The sequence below is a fragment of the Oncorhynchus mykiss genome, chromosome 16, assembly GCF_013265735.2.
Source record: "Oncorhynchus mykiss isolate Arlee chromosome 16, USDA_OmykA_1.1, whole genome shotgun sequence".
NCBI lineage: Eukaryota > Metazoa > Chordata > Actinopteri > Salmoniformes > Salmonidae > Oncorhynchus > Oncorhynchus mykiss.
The window spans coordinates 75279032-75301289 of NC_048580.1; the positions used below are offsets into that span (position 1 = coordinate 75279032).

The 22258-nt window shown below is 44.7% G+C and overlaps 1 protein-coding gene across 2 annotated transcripts in view; it reads left to right on the plus strand.

Moving 5' to 3' along the window:
* The window catches only part of LOC110491181 (FYVE, RhoGEF and PH domain containing 1), a 222689-nt gene that overhangs the window by 194808 nt on the left and 5623 nt on the right, over positions 1-22258 (plus strand). For both annotated transcript variants that reach the window (XM_036947810.1, XM_036947811.1), the window contains exons 8-12: positions 7673-7731; positions 16278-16424; positions 16773-16945; positions 17105-17237; positions 20512-20640. In XM_036947810.1, coding sequence (XP_036803705.1) covers positions 7673-7731; positions 16278-16424; positions 16773-16945; positions 17105-17237; positions 20512-20640 — 641 coding nt within the window. The remainder of the gene's footprint in view (positions 1-7672; positions 7732-16277; positions 16425-16772; positions 16946-17104; positions 17238-20511; positions 20641-22258) is intronic.

Consider the following 22258-nt stretch of genomic DNA (forward strand, 5'->3'; position numbering starts at 1 on the left):
GGTATGTACAAATAAAATAAATAAAAAAATACAATAATGTTAACAGGAGACAGAAAAGAAAGGATACCTGTCTGTAAGGAATCATGTCAGAGGGGTTGATGAGGGAGGTGAGAAATAGAAGGAGGCCTCCAGAGATGGAGAAGCAAGGGATGGGATGAGTGGGCAGTTTGTTGGGCAATCAGAGGATGAGGATGAGGAGAGGTGGAAGAGGCCGAATCAAGACACACAAGGTGCTGAAGCTAGTTTTTCCTGTCACTTGTCCTCGACAGGCAGCCATTCTCAAAAGAGGGGCTTGAATTTTGCTCTCAAGCTGGTCGTCGTCTCGGAACATGGCAGAACCCCTGGAGTTCAAAAGCAGAATAACGGGAAGACGGGAGGAGTCAGGGGTGGCAGGATGAACACGTTCAATAATACAGGCCTGGTTTAGCTGGAAGTTACTTAATGTTCAATAATACAGGCCTGGTTTAGCTGGACGTTACTTAATGTTCAATAACACAGGCCTGGTTTAGCTGGAAGTTACTTAATGTTCACTAACACAGGCCTGGTTTAGCTGGACGTTACTTAATGTTCAATAATACAGGCCTGGTTTAGCTGGAAGTTACTTAATGTTCAATAACACAGGCCTGGTTTAGCTGGACGTTACTTAATGTTCAATAATACAGGCCTGGTTTAGCTGGACGTTACTTAATGTTCAATAACACAGGCCTGGTTTAGCTGGAAGTTACTTAATGTTCAATAATACAGGCCTGGTTTAGCTGGACGTTACTTAATGTTCACTAACACAGGCCTGGTTTAGCTGGAAGTTACTTAATGTTCACTAACACAGGCCTGGTTTAGCTGGACGTTACTTAATGTTCAATAACACAGGCCTGGTTTAGCTGGACGTTACTTAATGTTCAATAACACAGGCCTGGTTTAGCTGGACGTTACTTAATGTTCAATAACACAGGCCTGGTTTAGCTGGAAGTTACTTAATGTTCACTAACACAGGCCTGGTTTAGCTGGAAGTTACTTAATGTTCAATAACACAGGCCTGGTTTAGCTGGAAGTTACTTAATGTTCAATAACACAGGCCTGGTTTAGCTGGACGTTACTTAATGTTCAATAACACAGGCCTGGTTTAGCTGGAAGTTACTTAATGTTCAATAACACAGGCCTGGTTTAGCTGGACGTTACTTAATGTTCAATAACACAGGCCTGGTTTAGCTGGACGTTACTTAATGTTCACTAACACAGGCCTGGTTTAGCTGGAAGTTACTTAATGTTCAATAACACAGGCCTGGTTTAGCTGGACGTTACTTAATGTTCACTAACACAGGCCTGGTTTAGCTGGAAGTTACTTAATGTTCACTAACACAGGCCTGGTTTAGCTGGACGTTACTTAATGTTCAATAACACAGGTCTGGTTTAGCTGGAAGTTACTTAATGTTCAATAACACAGGCCTGGTTTAGCTGGACGTTACTTAATGTTCACTAACACAGGCCTGGTTTAGCTGGACGTTACTTAATGTTCAATAACACAGGCCTGGTTTAGCTGGACGTTACTTAATGTTCAATAACACAGGCCTGGTTTAGCTGTAAGTTACTTAATGTTCAATAATACAGGCCTGGTTTAGCTGGAAGTTACTTAATGTTCACTAACACAGGCCTGGTTTAGCTGGAAGTTACTTAATGTTCACTAACACAGGCCTGGTTTAGCTGGAAGTTACTTAATGTTCACTAACACAGGCCTGGTTTAGCTGGAAGTTACTTAATGTTCACTAACACAGGCCTGGTTTAGCTGGAAGTTACTTAATGTTCAATAATACAGGCCTGGTTTAGCTGGAAGTTACTTAATGTTCACTAACACAGGCCTGGTTTAGCTGGAAGTTACTTAATGTTCACTAACACAGGCCTGGTTTAGCTGGACGTTACTTAATGTTCACTAACACAGGCCTGGTTTAGCTGGACGTTACTTAATGTTCAATAACACAGGCCTGGTTTAGCTGGACGTTACTTAATGTTCAATAACACAGGCCTGGTTTAGCTGGAAGTTACTTAATGTTCACTAACACAGGCCTGGTTTAGCTGGAAGTTACTTAATGTTCACTAACACAGGCCTGGTTTAGCTGGACGTTACTTAATGTTCAATAACACAGGCCTGGTTTAGCTGGACGTTACTTAATGTTCAATAACACAGGCCTGGTTTAGCTGGACGTTACTTAATGTTCAATAATACAGGCCTGGTTTAGCTGGACGTTACTTAATGTTCACTAACACAGGCCTGGTTTAGCTGGAAGTTACTTAATGTTCAATAACACAGGCCTGGTTTAGCTGGACGTTACTTAATGTTCACTAACACAGGCCTGGTTTAGCTGGACGTTACTTAATGTTCAATAACACAGGCCTGGTTTAGCTGGAAGTTACTTAATGTTCACTAACACAGGCCTGGTTTAGCTGGAAGTTACTTAATGTTCACTAACACAGGCCTGGTTTAGCTGGAAGTTACTTAATGTTCACTAACACAGGCCTGGTTTAGCTGGACGTTACTTAATGTTCACTAACACAGGCCTGGTTTAGCTGGACGTTACTTAATGTTCACTAATACAGGCCTGGTTTAGCTGGACGTTACTTAATGTTCAATAACACAGGCCTGGTTTAGCTGGACGTTACTTAATGTTCAATAACACAGGCCTGGTTTAGCTGGACGTTACTTAATGTTCAATAATACAGGCCTGGTTTAGCTGGAAGTTACTTAATGTTCAATAACACAGGCCTGGTTTAGCTGGACGTTACTTAATGTTCAATAACACAGGCCTGGTTTAGCTGGAAGTTACTTAATGTTCACTAACACAGGCCTGGTTTAGCTGGACGTTACTTAATGTTCAATAACACAGGCCTGGTTTAGCTGGACGTTACTTAATGTTCAATAATACAGGCCTGGTTTAGCTGGACGTTACTTAATGTTCAATAACACAGGCCTGGTTTAGCTGGACGTTACTTAATGTTCACTAACACAGGCCTGGTTTAGCTGGACGTTACTTAATGTTCAATAACACAGGCCTGGTTTAGCTGGACGTTACTTAATGTTCAATAATACAGGCCTGGTTTAGCTGCTTAATTCTACTGCTGTTTATTATCTATGCCTAGTCACTTTACCCCCACCTACATGTACAAATTATCTTGACTAACATGTACCCTGCACATTGACTCGGTACCGGTACCCCCTGTATATAGCCTCGTTATTGTTATTTTAACAAAACCTTAGTTTATTTAGTAAATATTTTCTCAACTCTATTTTCATAAAACTGAATTGTTGGTTAAGGGCTTGTAAAGTCAGCATTTTCACCTGTTCTAGTCGGCTCATATGACAAATAAAATGTGATTTTATATTAGCATTGGAATGAGATACTCATGACTCATCCATCCATTGATCTATTCATTCACCGGAACACATCAATCAGAGGTCTGTTCTTCCCCCTGCCATTCTCACACTACATACAGTACAAGAGCAGATACTTATCCACTATTGTTCAGTGGGGAAAGAAATACTTTCCCTCAACAGTCTTACTGCTGGGGATTACTGCGGGGGATTACTGCTGGGGATTACTGCTGGGGATTACTGCTGGGGATTACTGCTGGGGATTACTGCGGGGGATTACTGCTGGGGATTACTGCTGGGGATTACTGCTGGGGATTACTGCGGGGGATTACTGCTGGGATTACTGCGGGGGATTACTGCTGGGGATTACTGCTGGGGATTACTGCTGGGGATTACTGCGGGGGATTACTGCTGGGATTACTGCTGGGGATTACTGCTGGGGATTACTGCGGGGGATTACTGCGGGGGATTACTGCTGGGGATTACTGCTGGGGATTACTGCGGGGGATTACTGCTGGGGATTACTGCGGGGGATTACTGCTGGGGATTACTGCGGGGGATTACTGCGGGGGATTACTGCGGGGGATTACTGCGGGGGATTCCTGCGGGGGATTACTGCGGGGGATTACTGCGGGGGATTACTGCGGGGGATTCCTGCGGGGGATTACTGCGGGGGATTCCTGCGGGGGATTACTGCGAGGGATTACTGCGGGGGATTACTGCGGGGGATTACTGCGGGGGATTACTGCGGGGGATTACTGCTGGGGATTACTGCGGGGGATTACTGCTGGGATTACTGCTGGGGATTACTGCTGGGGATTACTGCGGGGGATTACTGCGGGGGATTACTGCGGGGGATTACTGCGGGGGATTACTGCTGGGGATTACTGCGGGGGATTACTGCGGGGGATTACTGCGGGGGATTACTGCTGGGGATTACTGCGGGGGATTACTGCGGGGGATTACTGCGGGGGATTCCTGCGGGGGATTCCTGCGGGGGATTCCGTACCTGGCAGCTGATACACCCCGTGGTCTGTAGGAAATGTTCTGTGCCGGGGCACAGTGGGGAAGTTGATATAAAAACACATCATATAACTTGAAGCACACATTCAGTGCACCAAGCAGTGTACCTTGCTCCAATGCCGTTCCACTAACGACTGTAAACACCTGTGAGCAGTCTCCAAGAGCCAACACAAATGGGCAAGGTCTGGACACCTCCGCCTGTTGCAGGACCATGTTGGTCCCAACCTGTTAGAGAAATAATTTGATTTTAGAATATGAGGACTTGTGGAAAGTATGGAGCAGCCAATCACTAGTCTAGCTAACACTTAACTGTTGTTGTCCTCCTGATTTCAGAGTCAGGAATGGCTCTTTGATGTTGTCGGCTCAATGCATCAGTAAATCAAATCAAATCAAATTTTATTTGTCATATACACATGGTTAGCAGATGCGAGTGTAGCGAAATGCTTGTGCTTCTAGTTCCGACAATGCAGTAATAACCAACGACTAATCTAACCTAATAATTCCACAACTACTACCTTATACATCCAAGTGTAAAGGGATAAAGAATATGTACATAAAGATATATGAATGAGTGATGGTACAGAACGGCATAGGCAAGATGCAGTAGATGGTATAGAGTACAGTATATACATATGAGATGAGTAATGTAGGGTATGTAAACAGTATATTAAGTGGCATTGTTTAAAGTGGCTAGTGATATATTTTAAATCAATTCCCATTATTAAAGTGGCTGGAGTTGAGTCAGTATGTTGGCAGCAGCCACTCAATGTTAGTGGTGGCTGTTTAACAGTCTGATGGCCTTGAGATAGAAGGGGGCTGTGCTTTTACTGGTTGGCTCTCCTCTGTGTCTCTCTCAATTGGGCTCCTGAGTGGCGCAGCGGTCTAAGGCACTGCATCTCAGTACTAGAGGCGTCACTGCAGACACCCTGGTTCGAATCCAGGCTGTATCACAACCGGCCGTGATCGGGAGTCCCATAGGGCGGAGCACAATTGGCCCAGCGTCGTCCGGGTTTGGCCGGTGTAGGCCGTCATTGTAAATAAGAATTTGTTCTTAACTGACATGCATAATTAAATAAAGGTTAAATAATAAAATATATATGTTTTTAAATACACACAGCCCCTGAGCCCCGCCCCCTTCTATTACAATGGTTGGATTTTCAAATCCGAACAATGAGAGGTCTCAACCGCTGACATAGTTAACTAGCTAGCTAAACGTCGATAAAAGCCATACATTTAGTTAGATTCCGCGACAACACTTCAGTACGCTAGCGTTGCGAGAATGGTCGCGAGGCTAAGGTTAGCACAGCCAGAGATACTGGCACAGAAAATGCTAGCTAACGTTAGCCAGCTACCTAATTATGATAGGACAACCTATTTTTTACCCTGAATGACCATCAAATTCAAAATTCATAACATTTGCTACTTACTGTTTTCATCAGCCAAAACACCCTTAATCTGTCTAAATAAAATATGCAGTTTCAAACTCGTCAGTCACTCAGTTGCACTAGAATACTTGCAATTATTCTGGTGGACTTCACACACTGGTGGCATGAGGAAATGGCATGGTTTCCATTTTGTAAAGTTTCTAAACCCCCTGATTGGTTACTGGTCTTGGAACTTGTTTCCACAGGTTTTCCACAGAATCAAATCTTGAGAGTAAAAAAACCCTCTGGTGAACAGTTTGCCACTAGTGGCAATGCAAATTATTGTTGCCAAAGGTTGGCAGCAGATTCAACACTAGTAACAACATTTGCAAACTTCTGGCAAATATTTTGTGGTACACTATGCAGTTCACAGAGAATTTGTCACAAACCTGCAGGAAGTTTGCCGCAACAAACTTCATTTTTTGTAAAGGCTAGCAATGTCAATCTAAAATCTATCTAAAAACAGATTCAATTACTTCTTCCTATTTAACAGCATTGTCTTATATAAAGACAAATATAGGTTAAAGAAAGAGTGTTCTCTTTTCAGTCTTTTCAGTCAGCAGGTAGTCAGCAGGTAGTCAGCAGGTAGTCAGCAGGTAGTCAGCGGGTAGTCAGCAGGTAGTCAGCAGGTAGTCAGCAGGTAGTCAGCAGGTAGTCAGCGGGTAGTCAGCAGGTAGTCAGCGGGTAGTCATTAGGTAGTCAACAGGTAGTCAGCGGGTAGTCATTAGGTAGTCAGCAGGTAGTCAGTAGGCAGTCAGCAGGTAGTCAGCAGGTAGTCAGCAGGTAGTCAGCAGGTAGTCAGCGGGTAGTCAGCAGGTAGTCAGCGGGTAGTCATTAGGTAGTCAACAGGTAGTCAGCAGGTAGTCAGCAGGTAGTCAGCGGGTAGTCATTAGGTAGTCAGCAGGTAGTCAGCGGGTAGTCAGCAGGTAGTCAACAGGTAGTCAGCAGGTAGTCAGTAGGTAGTCAGTAGGTAGTCAGCAGGTAGTCAGCAGGTAGTCAGCAGGTAGTCAGCTGGTAGTCAGCAGGTAGTCAGCAGGTAGTCAACAGGTAGTCAACAGGTAGTCAGTAGGTAGTCACCGTCAAAAACACTGTCCTTGGAGAGCGATTCTGGGGTAATAAATTTGCGAATAAGCAGGTAGTCAGCAGGTAGTCAGCAGGTAGTCAGTAGGTAGTCACCGTCAAAAACACTGTCCTTGGAGAGCGATTCTGAGGTAATAAATTTGCGCATTAACCAAGCAAGCTTTTATGAGGTGAACTAGAACTGCCCGCATCCTCCGTCCTCCGCGACCGCGACAGGGTAAAAAATAGAGCCCAAGCAACCAACATAGCAACGGGCGCTTTGGTTCATTACGTAATCTGGTCAGAATTTTGCCAGTTCCAGCAACATTCCGAGCAACGAAAGACAGAGTTCATTGAATCCCATTATAATGCAAGGGGAGATACTTTTTTGGCAGGTGGACACTATTTGGCTTGACAGGCTCTCTTTCTAACTCTATGTTTTCGTCCAATTGTGAACCAGTCTGAGACTCGCAATGCCAGGAGTATTCAACTCTTACCCTATGGGGTCCGGAGCTTGTTGGTTTTCTGTTTTACCTGATAATTAATTCCACACGCCTGGTGTCACTGGTCTAATTAGTGATGTCACTGGTCTAATTAGTGATGTCACTGGTCTAATTTAAAAAATGAAGTGGAACTGGCTTCGAGGTCCAGAGTTGAGTTTGAGTGCTCTATGATATGAAAAGAGCTATACAAATAAAATATATTATTATACAAATGTTTTTTTAATATTATTACTTCCAATTCATTCAAGGGAAATGCAGGAATATTTTTTGTTGTCGTAACAAAGTCTCTTGTGTCTTTTCAGAATCTCTGGAGTTGATCGCCACAGCGGCAGAGCACTCCAACACAGCCATCAGAAAGATGGTGAGTCCTTTCACACTGCAGAGCACTCCAACACTGCCATCAGAAAGATGGTGAGTCCTTTCACACTGCAGAGCACTCCAACACTGCCATCAGAAAGATGGTGAGTCCTTTCTCACTGCAGAGCACTCCAACACTAGTGATCTGTATGTTGATTCATAACCAATGAAGATTTTAGCATGTAAATCTTGGTGGGGCAATCTCAACAACAACAAAAATCAATGCATGCTGGCAAAGGCACAACACAACACAACACAAAAGTAAACAATTGCACTATAGCTGTGACAAACGGTGCCCACAAACTGTTAGGGCCTACATAAAGCTGTCCCAACAGCAGAGTCCCAAAAACTTACCACTGCTACACCTGGCTTTCAGCGGAGCCTTGTCTGGCAGCGAAACAGTTAATTCAGCCTCATTTACTACCTTTTACATAGCTGACTTGCTTAAACAAATGTGTTTTTTTTTACTGACAATTGAGATGTACAAACTATTTCAAATCATGACGTCAGTGATCTTCAAGTTGGACCTTGAGAAAGAGGCCTGAGTTCTCGACTTGGAATTCAGAGTTGGATGACCGTTCAAAACGTATTTTCCAAGTCGGAGCTCGTTTTTCCCCGAGTTCCCAGTTGTCTTGAACTCACTGAAGTCTGACATTTCCCAGTTCCGAGTTTCCAGTTGTTTTGAACGCGGCAGAAGTCATGCTGGATGGACAGCATGGCCAATGTTGAATGTTTATCCTTTTAAGCTTGGAAAAGAGACCCTTAAACCCAGACTTGAACCACACACCCACTCCACTGAATAGCAGGCTAGTGATTGCTTTGCAATGCTTGCAGTTAGTCACTGATTCCTTCCAAACCACTCATTGTTGAATTTGCGATTTCCAACTTGTTGTGTAATGTTTTTGTCCAATGGCTGATGAGCACCAATACTTTTTTATCTATAATATCTCTTCATCATTTCTCTTCACATGACAAGGCTTGAAAAGGATTTGCCAGTAGATTGTCAACTTGATTCATGATGATGACTGCAAGGTTGCTAACTGAATGTGACACGTATTAATGCCAAAATAACATGCGAAACAGGCAACAAAAAAAATATATATATAAGATTTTTTTATTTTTTAGCTTCATTAGGCGAGGCTCAAAACATGAATGACGGGTCGACACCGCTCATAACCCACAATCCCCTCTGAAATGTCTGGGTGACGGGTGGGTTGAGTAAAGGGGAAAAAAAACGTGGTAAAAATCCATAGAAGTATAATTATTGTGCAATTAGTACGTAAATGATATGCTACATTGAGGTTTTTCTTTCATTATGTTTATATCACGTTAATGCGTAGCTGAAGCCTATAAGCTTTGGGGCTTCATTGTAACGCTCCAAATACACGCCAATCGCCAAATGCTTTAAGAAACTTGAGCAGAAACAGTTTACATCGATCCAATGAGGCAAAAAGGACAATGTGGGAGCTTAATTGAATAAGAGACCAGCTGGAGAGCTGAAGTGAGGACCAGAACAGTAGTCTAATGTTATAGAAGATTGGACCAGAACAGTAGTCTAATGTTCTAGAAGAGAGGACCAGAACAGTAGTCTAATGTTATAGAAGAGAGGACCAGAACAGTAGTCTAATGTTCTAGAAGAGAGGACCAGAACAGTAGACTGTTATAGAAGAGAGGACCAGAACAGTAGTCTGTTATAGAAGAGAGGACCAGAACAGTAGTCTAATGTTCTAGAAGAGAGGACCAGAACAGTAGTCTAATGTTCTAGAAGAGAGGACCAGAACAGTAGTCTGTTATAGAAGAGAGGACCAGAACAGTAGTCTAATGTTCTAGAAGAGAGGACCAGAACAGTAGTCTAATGTTCTAGAAGTGAGGACCAGAACAGTAGTCTAATGTTATAGAAGAGAGGACCAGAACAGTAGTCTGTTATAGAAGAGAGGACCAGAACAGTAGTCTAATGTTATAGAAGAGAGGACCAGAACAGTAGTCTAATGGACTTTCAAAATGTCACGTCAAGGGAACTGTACTATTCATATTGTTTAAATGTAAGTAACTTAACTGAAATCTGGACAATGACTGTAGGTCTATAACCTGTCACATAGTCTAATATTAACTGTCAGTCTATAACCTGTCACATAGTCTAATATTAACTGTCAGTCTATAACCTGTCACATAGTCTAATATTAACTGTCAGTCTATAACCTGTCACATGGCCTAATATTAACTGTCAGTCTATAACCTGTCACATGGCCTAATATTAACTGTCAGTCTATAACCTGTCACATGGCCTAATTAAAATAATTAACAGATTTAAGCATTTCATGCAGTTGAATTATACACCAAATGCACATTTTGACTTGGGGAACAGGAGAGGAGAAATATGATTTCTTTCTTTCAGCATCTTGAGGGAACGAATGCGCCATTAGGGACCGTCTGTAAAGGTGCTATCTTTATCAGCATCATACAAACTGATCGTATTTCAACCACTGTTAGGGACCGTCTGTAAAGGTGCTATCTTTATCAGCATCATACAAACTGATCGTATTTCAACCACTGTTAGGGACCGTCTGTAAAGGTGCTATCTTTATCAGCGTCATAAAAGGTGATAGTATTTCAACCACTGTTAGGGACCGTCTGTAAAGGTGCTATCTTTATCAGCATCATACAAACTGATCGTATTTCAACCACTGTTAGGGACCGTCTGTAAAGGTGCTATCTTTATCAGCACCATACAAACTGATCGTATTTCAACCACTGTTAGGGACCGTCTGTAAAGGTGCTATCTTTATCAGCATCATACAAACTGATCGTATTTCAACCACTGTTAGGGACCGTCTGTTAAGGTGCTATCTTTATCAGCATCATACAAACTGATCGTATGTCAACCACTGTTAGGGACCGTCTGTAAAGGTGCTATCTTTATCAGCATCATACAAATTGATCGTATTTCAACCACTGTTAGGGACCGTCTGTAAAGGTGCTATCTTTATCAGCATCATACAAACTGATCGTATTTCAACCACTGTTAGGGACCGTCTGTAAAGGTGCTATCTTTATCAGCATCATACAAACTGATCGTATTTCAACCACTGTTAGGGACCGTCTGTAAAGGTGCTATCTTTATCAGCACCATACAAACTGATCGTATTTCAACCACTGTTAGGGACCGTCTGTAAAGGTGCTATCTTTATCAGCATCATACAAACTGATCGTATTTCAACCACTGTTAGGGACCGTCTGTTAAGGTGCTATCTTTATCAGCATCATACAAACTGATCGTATTTCAACCACTGTTAGGGACCGTCTGTAAAGGTGCTATCTTTATCAGCATCATACAAACTGATCGTATTTCAACCACTGTTAGGGACCGTCTGTAAAGGTGCTATCTTTATCAGCATCATACAAACTGATCGTATTTCAACCGCTGTTAGGGACCGTCTGTAAAGGTGCTATCTTTATCAGCGTCATAAAAGGTGATAGTATTTCAACCACATAAAATATGCGGTTGTATGAGGTGTTGTGTTGTTGTACGGGTCGAATTGCTATGCTTTATCTTGGCCGGGTCACAGGTGCAAATGAGAACTTGTTCTCAACTAGCCTAGCTGGTTAAATAAAAGCTAAATAAAGAAATGCATCCAAACCAAAATGAAATCTTATCAAAAACATTTTAGGTCATTTTTAACAGCTTTTAATTTCCTTAAAACCGGTCAAATTGATGTCATTTTTTTCCCTCCCCGGTCCCTAAGCATTTTTGATGCGTGAGAGAAGCAGAGATGAAAAGAGGAAAGAGAAGACAAACTTTACCGACGTCATTCATTCAATCCATTTATGACATCATTCATTCTATCCATTTATGACATAATTTATGACATCATTCATTCTATCCATTTATGACATCATTCTATCCATTTATGACATAATTCATTCTATCCATTTATGACATCATTCATTCAATCCATTTATGACATCATTCATTCTATCCATTTATGACATCATTCATTCTATCCATTTATGACATCATTCATTCTATCCATTTATGACATCATTCATTCTATCCATTTATGACATCATTCATTCTATCCATTTATGACATCATTTATGACATCATTCATTCAATCCATTTATGACATCATTCATTCTATCCATTCATGACATCATTCATTCTATCCATTTATGACATAATTCATTCGATCTATTTATGACATCATTCATTCTATCCACTTATGACATCATTCATTCTATAAATTTTTGACATTCATTCTATCCATTTATGACTTTATTCATTCTGTCCATTTTTGACATCATTCATTCTATCCATTTATGACATCATTCATTCTATCCATTTATGACATCATTCATTCAATCCATGTATGACATCATTCATTCTATCCATTTATGACATCATTCATTCTATCCATTTATGACATCATTCATTCTATCCATTTATGACATCATTCATTCTATCCATTTATGACATCATTCATTCTATCCATTTATGACATCATTCATTCTATCCATTTATGACATCATTCTGGTGAGCAGGGATTTATTTAGTCTTCTAGGGAAACAAGTAATGACTGAAGAGAAGCTGCATGGATCTAATTATAGATAAGTTGACTCACAAATAGCATATCAAAATGTTGGAAATGATAGGCAAAAAAAATCATTCTGTTGTCTCTCACTGTGGCCTACAGCATATGTTATATATTTAAGGAGTTAGGGATGGGTGCAGGTGTGTTATTCACTTTGTCTCATATAGTCGGGTGATTGCGGATGAGTTATTAGCAATTGCGGGTGGGTGCGGGGGAACAAACAGCTGACCCACGCATCACTGGCCCTCACACGCACGCACACACACACACACACACACACACACACACACACACACACACACACACACACACACACACAGTCTTATTTTACTAACCTTGGGACACACAATTGATTCCCATTAAGAATCCTATTTTCCTTAATATCCCTAACCCTAAACCTAACATTTAACCCTAATTCTAGCTCTAACACTAATTCTAACCCTAAACCACGTAGAAGTACTTTTGTTCACCAGTATAGTTAAACATGTCCACACACACACACACTCACACACACACACACACACACACACACACACACACACACACACATTTCTTCACCAAATACTGTAGCTGTGGCACATTCTGCATAGTGTTCTCCTTCAACAGTATATTCTGCATAGTCTTCTCCTTCAACAGTATATTCTGCATAGTGTTCTCCTTCAGCAGTATATTCTGCATAGTGTTCTCCTTCAACAGTATATTCTGCATTCTGTAAATCCGACCACAACTCTATCCTTCTGATTCCTGCTTACAAGCAAAAATTAAAGCAGGAAGCACCAGTGACTCAGTCTATAAACAAGTGGTCAGATGAAGCAGATGCTAAACTACAGGACTGTTTTGCAGCACAGACTGGAACATGTTCCGGGATTCTTCCGATGGCATTGAGTACACCACATCAGTCACTGGCTTTATCAATAAGTGCATTGAGGACGTCGTCCCCACAGTGACTGTACGTACATACCCCAACCAGAAGCCATGGATTACAGGTAACATTCGCACTGAGCTAAAGGGTAGAGCTGCCGCTTTCAAGGTGCAGGAATCTAACCCTTACAAGAAATCCCGCTATGCCCTCCGACGAATCATCAAACAGGCAAACCGTCAATACAGGGCTAAGATTGAATTGTACTACACTGGCTCCGACGCTCGTCGGATGTGGCAGGGCTTGCAAACTATTACAGACTACAAAGAGAAACACAGCCGCGAGCTGCCCAGTGACACGAGCCTAGCAGACGAGCTAAACACTTCTATGCTTCGAGGCAAGCAACACTGAGGCATGCATGAGAGCATCATCTGTTCCGGACGACTTTGTGATCACGCTCTACGTAGCCGACGTGAGTAAGACCTTTAAACAGGTCAACATACACAAGGCTGTGGGGCCAGACGGATTACCAGGACGTGTGCTCCGGGCATGTGCTTACCAACTGGCAGGTGTCTTCACTGACATTTTCAACGTGTCCCTGATTGAGTCTGTAATACCAACATGCTTCAAGCAGACCACCATAGTCCCTGTGCCCAAGAACACAAAGGTAACCTGCCTAAATGACTACAGACCTGTAGCACTCACGTCCGTAGCCATGAAGTGCTTTGAAAGGCTGGTAAGGGCTCACATCAACACCATTATCCCAGAAACTCTAGACCCACTCTAATTTGCATACCGCCCAAACAGATCCACAGATGATGCAATCTCTATTGCACTCCACACTGCCCGTTCACACCTGGACAAAAGGAACACCTATGTGAGAATGCGGTTCATTGACTACAGCTCAGCGTTCAACACCATAGTACCCTCAAAGCTCATCACTAAGCTAAGGATCCTGGGACTAAACACCTCCCTCTGCAACTGGATCCTGGACTTCCTGACGGGCCGCCCCCAGGTGATGAGGGTAGGTAGCAACACATCTGCCACGCTGATCCTCAACACTGGAGCTCCCCAGGGGTATGTGCTCAGTCCCCTCCTGTACTCCCTGTTCACCCACGACTGCATGGCCAAGCATGACTCCAACACCGTCATTAAGTTTGCAGACAACACAACAGTTGTAGGCCTGATCACCGACAACGACGAGACAGCCTATAGGGAAGAGGTCAGAGACCTGGCCGGGTGGTGGCAGAATAACAACCTATCCCTCAGCATAACAAAGACTAAGGTGATGATTGTGGAATACAGGAAAAGGAGGACCGAGCACGCCCCCATTCTCATTGACGGGGCTGTAGTGGAGCAGGTTGAGAGCTTCAAGTTCCTTGGTGTCCACATCAACAGCAAACTAGAATGGTCCAAACACACCAAGACAGTCTTGAAGAGGGCACGACAAAGCCTATTCCCCCTCAGGAAACTAAAAAGATTTGGCATGGGTCCTGAGATCCTCAAAAGGTTCTACAGCGGCAATATCGAGAGTTGGTTGCATCACTGCCTGGGATAGCAGTTGCTCTGGCCTCCAACCACAAGGCACTACAGAGGGTAGTGCGAATGGCCCAGTAGATCACCGGGGCTAAGCTGCCTGCCATCCAGGACCTCTACACCAGGCGGTATCAGAGGAAGGCCCTAAAAATTGTCAAAGAGCCCAGCCACCCCAGTCATAGACTGTTCCCTCTACTACCGCATGGCAAGTGGTACCGGAGTGCCAAATCTAGGACAACAAGGCTTCTCAACAGTTTTTACCCCCAAGCCATAAGACTCCTGAACAGGTAATCAAATGGCTACCCGGACTATTTGCATTGTGTGCCCCCCCCAACCCCTCTTTTACGCTGCTACTCTCTGTTTATCATATATGCATAGTCATTTTAACTATACATTCATGTGCATACTACCTGAATTGGGCCGACCAACCAGTGCTCCCGCACATTCCCTAACCGGGCTATCTGCATTGTGTCCCACCACCCACCAACCCCTCTTTTACGCTGCTGCTACTCTCTGTTCACCATATATGCACAGTCACTTTAACCATATCTACATGTACATACTACCTCAATCAGCCCGACTAACCGGTGTCTGTATGTAGCCTCGCTACTTTTATAGCCTTGCTACTGTATATAGCCTGTCTTTTTACATTTTTTTACTTACCTATTGTTCACCTAATACCTTTTTTGCACTATTGGTTAGAGCCTGTAAGTAAGCATTCGGCGCACGTGACAAATAAACTTTGATTTGATTTGCATAGTGTTCTCCTTCAACAGTATATTCTGCATAGTGTTCTCCTTCAACAGTATATTCTGCATAGTGTTCTCCTTCAACAGTATATTCTGCATAGTGTTCTCCTTCAACTGTATACTCTGCATAGTGTTCTCCTTCAACATTATATTCTGCATAGTGTTCTCCTTCAACAGTATATTCTGCATAGTGATCTCCTTCAACAGTATATTCTGCATAGTGATCCCATTCAACAGTATATTCTGTATAGTGTTCTCCTTTAACAGTATATTCTGCATAGTGTTCTACTTAATCGGTATTTTCTCAGCAAATATATCTGAATGAATTTGAATAAGACTGATTACTCAGAGTACCATGTGGTTTTAAGCAGTGAGTGTACCTGTGCCTGAAGCACTTTATTTCATGTTTATTTCCAACTATACACGGTCTATTTCAGGTGTTGATTCTCCTACAAACCTGTGTTAAGTTGTTAGTATACGGATGTAGGATCTTAATTTGAGCCAGTTTTCTACAGCAGCAACAGAAAATTTGATTTATTATGTGGATTATAATTCATGGACATTCTTGTAGAAGTTGATACATTTTTTCATTTTAGCAAAAGTGGAAATTACAAACATTAGAAACATGTTTTAAATTCAAACACACTACAAATTTGCATTTCCTGCCGGGCAGGAAAATTCTCAGCAAAAAAAAAAAAAAAAAAAAAATGAGTGATCAAATTACGATCCTACATCTGTAGATGTGCGAACGTGCATTGTGCAAAGATTTTTTGTTCCCTTGCGCAGCACCTTGACATCCTGTGTGTGTATCGTACAGGAGCGTATGCGTAAACTGCTGAAGGTGTATGAGTTGCTGGGAGGAGAGGAGGACATCGTTAACCCTACCAACGAACTCATCAAGGAGGGACACATCCTCAAACTATCGGCTAAGAACGGCACCTCACAGGACAGATACCTCATCCTGGTGAGTGACACACACACACACCTCACAGGACAGATACCTCATCCTGGTGAGTGAGTCATTGTAACAGTGGGAGTGTGAAAATGGCAAAGCTGTTGATACGTTGGGGCGAACACTGTTCACTGCTTGAAATCATGTTGTGATTTATGTTGTGAATCTAAAATGCAACTAGGGCTACATCTCTCCCTCTCTCTACTTCTTCACCCACCGCTCTCTCGCTCCCTCCCACTCTTCACCTCTCTCCCTCTCGCTCTTTCTCTCTCTCTCTCTCTCTCTCTCTCTCTCTCTCTCTCTCTCTCTCTCTCTCTCTCTCTCTCTCTCTCTCTGTCTCCCCCCTCTCTCTCTCTGCAGTTCAATGATAGGTTATTGTACTGCGTCCCTAAACTGAGGTTGATTGGTCAGAAGTTTGGTGTGAGAGCCAGGATTGATGTGGATGGGATGGAGCTGAAGGAGAGCAGCAGTATTAACGTTCCCAGAACCTTCCTGGTGTCTGGAAAACAGCGATCACTAGAGCTCCAGGCCAGGTGAGGGCAGCGGATTCTCTTCCTCTATCTTGAATTAGAGGCTTTTGAGTTGTTACATTTTTTTAATTTTTTAATAATCTCTGCTTTTAGCAATGGACACATTTCACAATGAATTGCAATTACTATTTTAACTCAAAGCCATTTGTCTATTGTGAGTAGGACTGAAGAAGAGAAGAGAGATTGGATCCAAGCTATCCAGGCCACTATCCAAAGACATGAACAGACGCTTGCCACGTTCCACCATCTCAACTGTTCTCTCCGAGATGAGGACTACACTCCTCCCAACTCACCTGTAAGATACTATATTGCCCCTAACACCTAGCCCTAACCCCTAGCCCCTAACCCCTAACCCCTAGCCCCTAGGACTACACTCCTCCCAACTCACCTGTAAGATACTATACTGCCCCTAACCCCTTGCCCCTAGCCCTAACCCTAAGCCCTAGCCCATAACCCCTAGCCCCTAACACCTAGTCCCTAACCCCTAGCCCCTCCAACTCACCTGTAAGATACAATACAACCCCTAGCCCCTAGCCCCTCCAACTCACCTATAAGATACAATACAACCCCTAGCCCCTAACCCCTAGCCCCTCCAACTCACCTGTAAGATACAATACAACCCCTAGCCCCTAACCCCTAGACCCTAACCCCTAGCCCCTCCAACTCACCTGTGAGATACTATGCAACCCCTAACCCCTAGCCTCTCCAACTCACCTGTAAAATACTATACAACCCCTAGCCCCTAACCCCTAGCCTCTCCAACTCACTTGTAAGATACTATACAACCCCTAGCCCCTAACCCCTAGCCCCTCCAACTCACCTGTAAGATACTATACAACCCCTAGCACCTAACCCCTAGCCCCTAACCTCTAGGACTCCACTCATCCTAACTGACCAGTAAGATATTATTCTACCCCTAAACCCTAGCCCATAACCCCTAGCCCCTAACCCCTAGTCCCTAACCCCTAGCCCCTAGTCCCTAGCCCATAGTCTCTCATCCCTAGCCCTTAGTCCCTAGTCTCTAGCCCCTAGTCTCTAATCCCTAGCCCTTAGTCCATAGTCCCTAACCACTAGAACTACACTCCCTCTCCCCTAGCCACTAACCCCAGCATAACCCCTAGCCCCTAACCCCAGCATAACCCCAGCATAACCCCTAGCCCCTAGCCAGTAACCCCATCATAACCCCTAGCCCCTAGCCAGTAACCCCAGCATAACCCCAGCATAACCCCTAGCCCCTAACCCTTAGTCCCTAGTCCATAACCCTTAGTCCCTAGCCCCTAGTTCCTAACCCTTAGTCCCTAGTCCCTAACCTTTAGTCCCTAGCCCCTAGTCCCTAACCCTTAGTCCCTAGTCCCTAGCCCCTAGTCTGTAATCCCTAGCCCTTAGTCCATAGTCCCTAACCCTTAGTCCCTAGCCCCTAACCCTTAGTCCCTAGTCTCTACCCCTTAGTCCCTAGCCCCTAGTCCCTAACCCTTAGTCCCTAGTCCCTAGCCCCTAGTCTGTAATCCCTAGCCCTTAGTCCAATCCCTAGCCCTTAGTCCATAGTCCCTAACCCCATACCCTAGCCCCTAACCCCAGCATAACCACTAACCCCCAGCATAACCCCTAGCCCCTAACCCCACCATAACCCCTAGCCACTAACCCCAGCATAACCCCTAGCCCCTAACCCAGAATAACCCCTAGCCACTTACCCCAGCAGAACCCCTAGCCACTAACCCCAGCAGAACCCCTAGCCACTAACCCCAGCAGAACCCCTAGCCACTAACCCCAGCATAACCCCTAGCCTCTAACCCCTAACCCCTAATCCCTGGCCACTAACCCCTAGCCCCTAACCCCTAGTCCCTAACCCATAGTCCCTAACCCCTAGGCCCTAGCCCCTAGGATAATAATCCTACAACTCACCTGTAAGATACAATACAACCCCTAGCCCCTAACCCCTAACCCCTTGCCTCTAACCCCTCCAACTCACCTGTAAAATACTATACAACTCCTAGCCCCTAACCCCTAGCCCCTCCAACTCACATGTAGGTTCTGACCCCAGCATAACCCCTAGCCTCTGACCCCAGTATAACCCCTAGCCTCTGACACCAGCATAACCCCTAGGTTCTGACCCCAGTATAACCCCTAGCCTCTGACACCAGCATAACCCCTAGCCTCTGACCCCAGCATAGCCCCTAGCCTCTGACCCCAGTATAACCCCTAGCCTCTGACCCCAATATAACCCCTAGCCTCTGACCCCAGTATAACCCCTAGCCTCTGACCCCAATATAACCCCTAGCCTCTGACCCCAATATAACCTTTTGCCTCTGACCCCAGCATAACCTTTTGCTTCTGACCCCAGCATAACAACTAGCCTCTGACCCCAGCATAACCCCTGGCTTCTAGGCTCTGACCCCAGTATAACCCCTAGCCTCTGACACCAGCATAACCCCTAGGTTCTGACCCCAGTATAACCCCTAGCCTCTGACACCAGCATAACCCCTGGCCTCTGACCCCAGCATAACCCCTGGCTTCTAGGCTCTGACCCCAGTATAACCCCTAGCCTCTGACCCCAGCATAACTTTTTGCCTCTGACCCCAGTATAACCTTTTGCCTCTGACCCCAGTATAACCCCTAGGCTCTGACCCCAGTATAACCCCTAGGCTCTGACCCCAGTATGACCCCTAGGCTCTGACCCCAGTATAACCCCTAGGCTCTGACCCCAGTATAACCCCTAGGCTCTGACCCCAGTATAACCCCTAGGCTCTGACCCCAGTATAACCCCTAGGCTCTGACCCCAGTATAACCCCTAGCCTCTGACTCCAGTATAATCCCTAGGCTCTGACCCCAGTATAACCCCTAGCTTCTGACCCCAGTATAACCCCTAGCTTCTGACCCCAGTATAATCCCTAGGCTCTGACCCCAGTATAACCCCTAGGCTCTGACCCCAGTATGACCCCTAGGCTCTGACCCCAGTATAACCCCTAGGCTCTGACCCCAGTATAACCCCTAGGCTCTGACCCCAGTATAAGCCCTAGCCTCTGACCCCAGTATAATCCCTAGGCTCTGACCCCAGTATAACCCCTAGGCTCTGACCCCAGTATAACCCCTAGCTTCTGACCCCAGTATAACCCCTAGGCTCTGACCCCAGTATAACCCCTAGGCTCCGACCACAGTATAACCCCTAGGCTCTGACCCCAGTATAAGCCCTAGGCTCTGACCCCAGTATAACCCCTAGGCTCTCACCCCCGTATAACCCCTCTACCTTACTTTATTAACACTATTCAATTCAACTCTTTAGCTTCTGAAATGTCTCCATCTGTGAGATCATATTGTATTTCTCCCCATCTCTGTTTCTCTCTCTCTCTATATCTATCTCTCTCTCGGTCTCTCTATCTCTATATACATATATCTATCTCTCTCTGTCTCTCTATGTCTCTGTCTCTCTATGTCTCGGTCTCTCTCTCTCTCTCTCTCTCTCTCTCTCTCTCTCTCTCTCTCTCTCTCTCTCTCTCTCTCTCTCTCTCTCTCTCTCTCTCTATGTCTGTCTCTCTCTCTCTCCTCTGTTCCTCTCTTCTCTTCTCTCTCAGAACTGTAATGAGCTGGGGAAGCGTGCCCCCACTCCGATCCGTGAGAAGGAGGTGACTCTGTGTATGAAGTGCCAGGAGCCGTTTAACTCCATCACCAAGAGACGTCACCACTGCAAGGCCTGTGGACACGTACGTCTCCAATCAAATCATGATGTTATGTACATGTGACACGTACGTCTCCAATCAAATCATGATGTTATGTACATGTGACACGTACGTCTCCAATCAAATCATGATGTTATGTACATGTGACACGTACGTCTCCAATCAAATCATGATGTCATGTACATGTGACACGTACGTCTCCAATCAAATCATGATGTTATGTACATGTGACACGTACGTCTCCAATCAAATCATGATGTTATGTACATGTGACACGTACGTCTCCAATCAAATCATGATGTTATGTACATGTGACACGTACGTCTCCAATCAAATCATGATGTTATGTACATGTGACACGTACGTCTCCAATCAAGTCATGATGTTATGTACATGTGACACGTACGTCTCCAATCAAATCATGATGTTATGTACATGTGACACGTACGTCTCCAATCAAATCATGATGTTATGTACATGTGACACGTACGTCTCCAATCAAATCATGATGTTATGTACATGTGACACGTACGTCTCCAATCAAGTCATGATGTTATGTACATGTGACACGTACGTCTCCAATCAAGTCATGATGTAATGTACATGTGACACGTACGTCTCCAATCAAATCATGATGTCATGTACATGTGACCAGATTGTCAGTCGGTCTAATGCTGAAGAATTAGACACAATTCAATATTAAAAACTTTTGATTTAAAGAGATTCTCCTGTACTCTTGAATACTTTTTAGTCAGTAGTTCTCAAAGTAGGGCTCACAGGCCAAAAATTGGTCCCCGAAAATGGTGTACTAATGTCACGTATGTGCAGATACAGTAAGTGCACCACGCCATTGCTTTCTCTCTCACTCTGTTGTGTGTGCATCGTTGGTGCGGCTGGCTTCCGGGTTGGATGCGCGCTGTGTTAAGAAGCAGTGCGGCTTGGTTGGGTTTCAACCTTCGTCTCTCCCGAGCCCGTACAGGAGTTGTAGCAATGAGACAAGATAGTAGCTACTAAACAATTGGAACCACGAAAATTGGGGAGAAAATAAAAAATAAAAAAATAACTACAGTTGTGTCTGATTCTCTCACTGGTTGAAACGCTGTCCCTTCACCTCCACCCCCCAGCCAGAGAACTCCTCCCCTCCACCCCCCAGCCAGAGAACTCCTCCCCTCCACCCCCCAGCCAGAGAACTCCTCCCCTCCACCCCCCAGCCAGAGAACTCCTCCCCTCCACCCCCAGCCAGGGAACTCCTCCCCTCCACCCCCCAGCCAGAGAACTCCTCCCCTCCAGCAAGAGAACTCCTCCCCTCCACCCCCCAGCCAGAGAACTCCTCCCCTCCAGCCAGAGAACTCCTCCCCTCCAGCCAGAGAACTCCTCCCCTCCAGCCAGAGAACTCCTCCCCTCCAGCCAGAGAGCTCCTCCCCTCCACCCCCAGCCAGAGAACTCCTCCCCCTCCAGCCAGAGAACTCCTCCCCTAAATATTCTCTGTGTATTCCAGGTGGTGTGTGGAAAGTGTTCAGAGTTCAGGGCCCGTCTGCTCTACGACAACAACAGGGCTAACAGAGCCGTCCTCCCCTCCAGCCAGCGAACTCCTCCCCTCCACCCTCAGCCAGAAACCTCCTCCCCTCTTGCCAGAGACCTC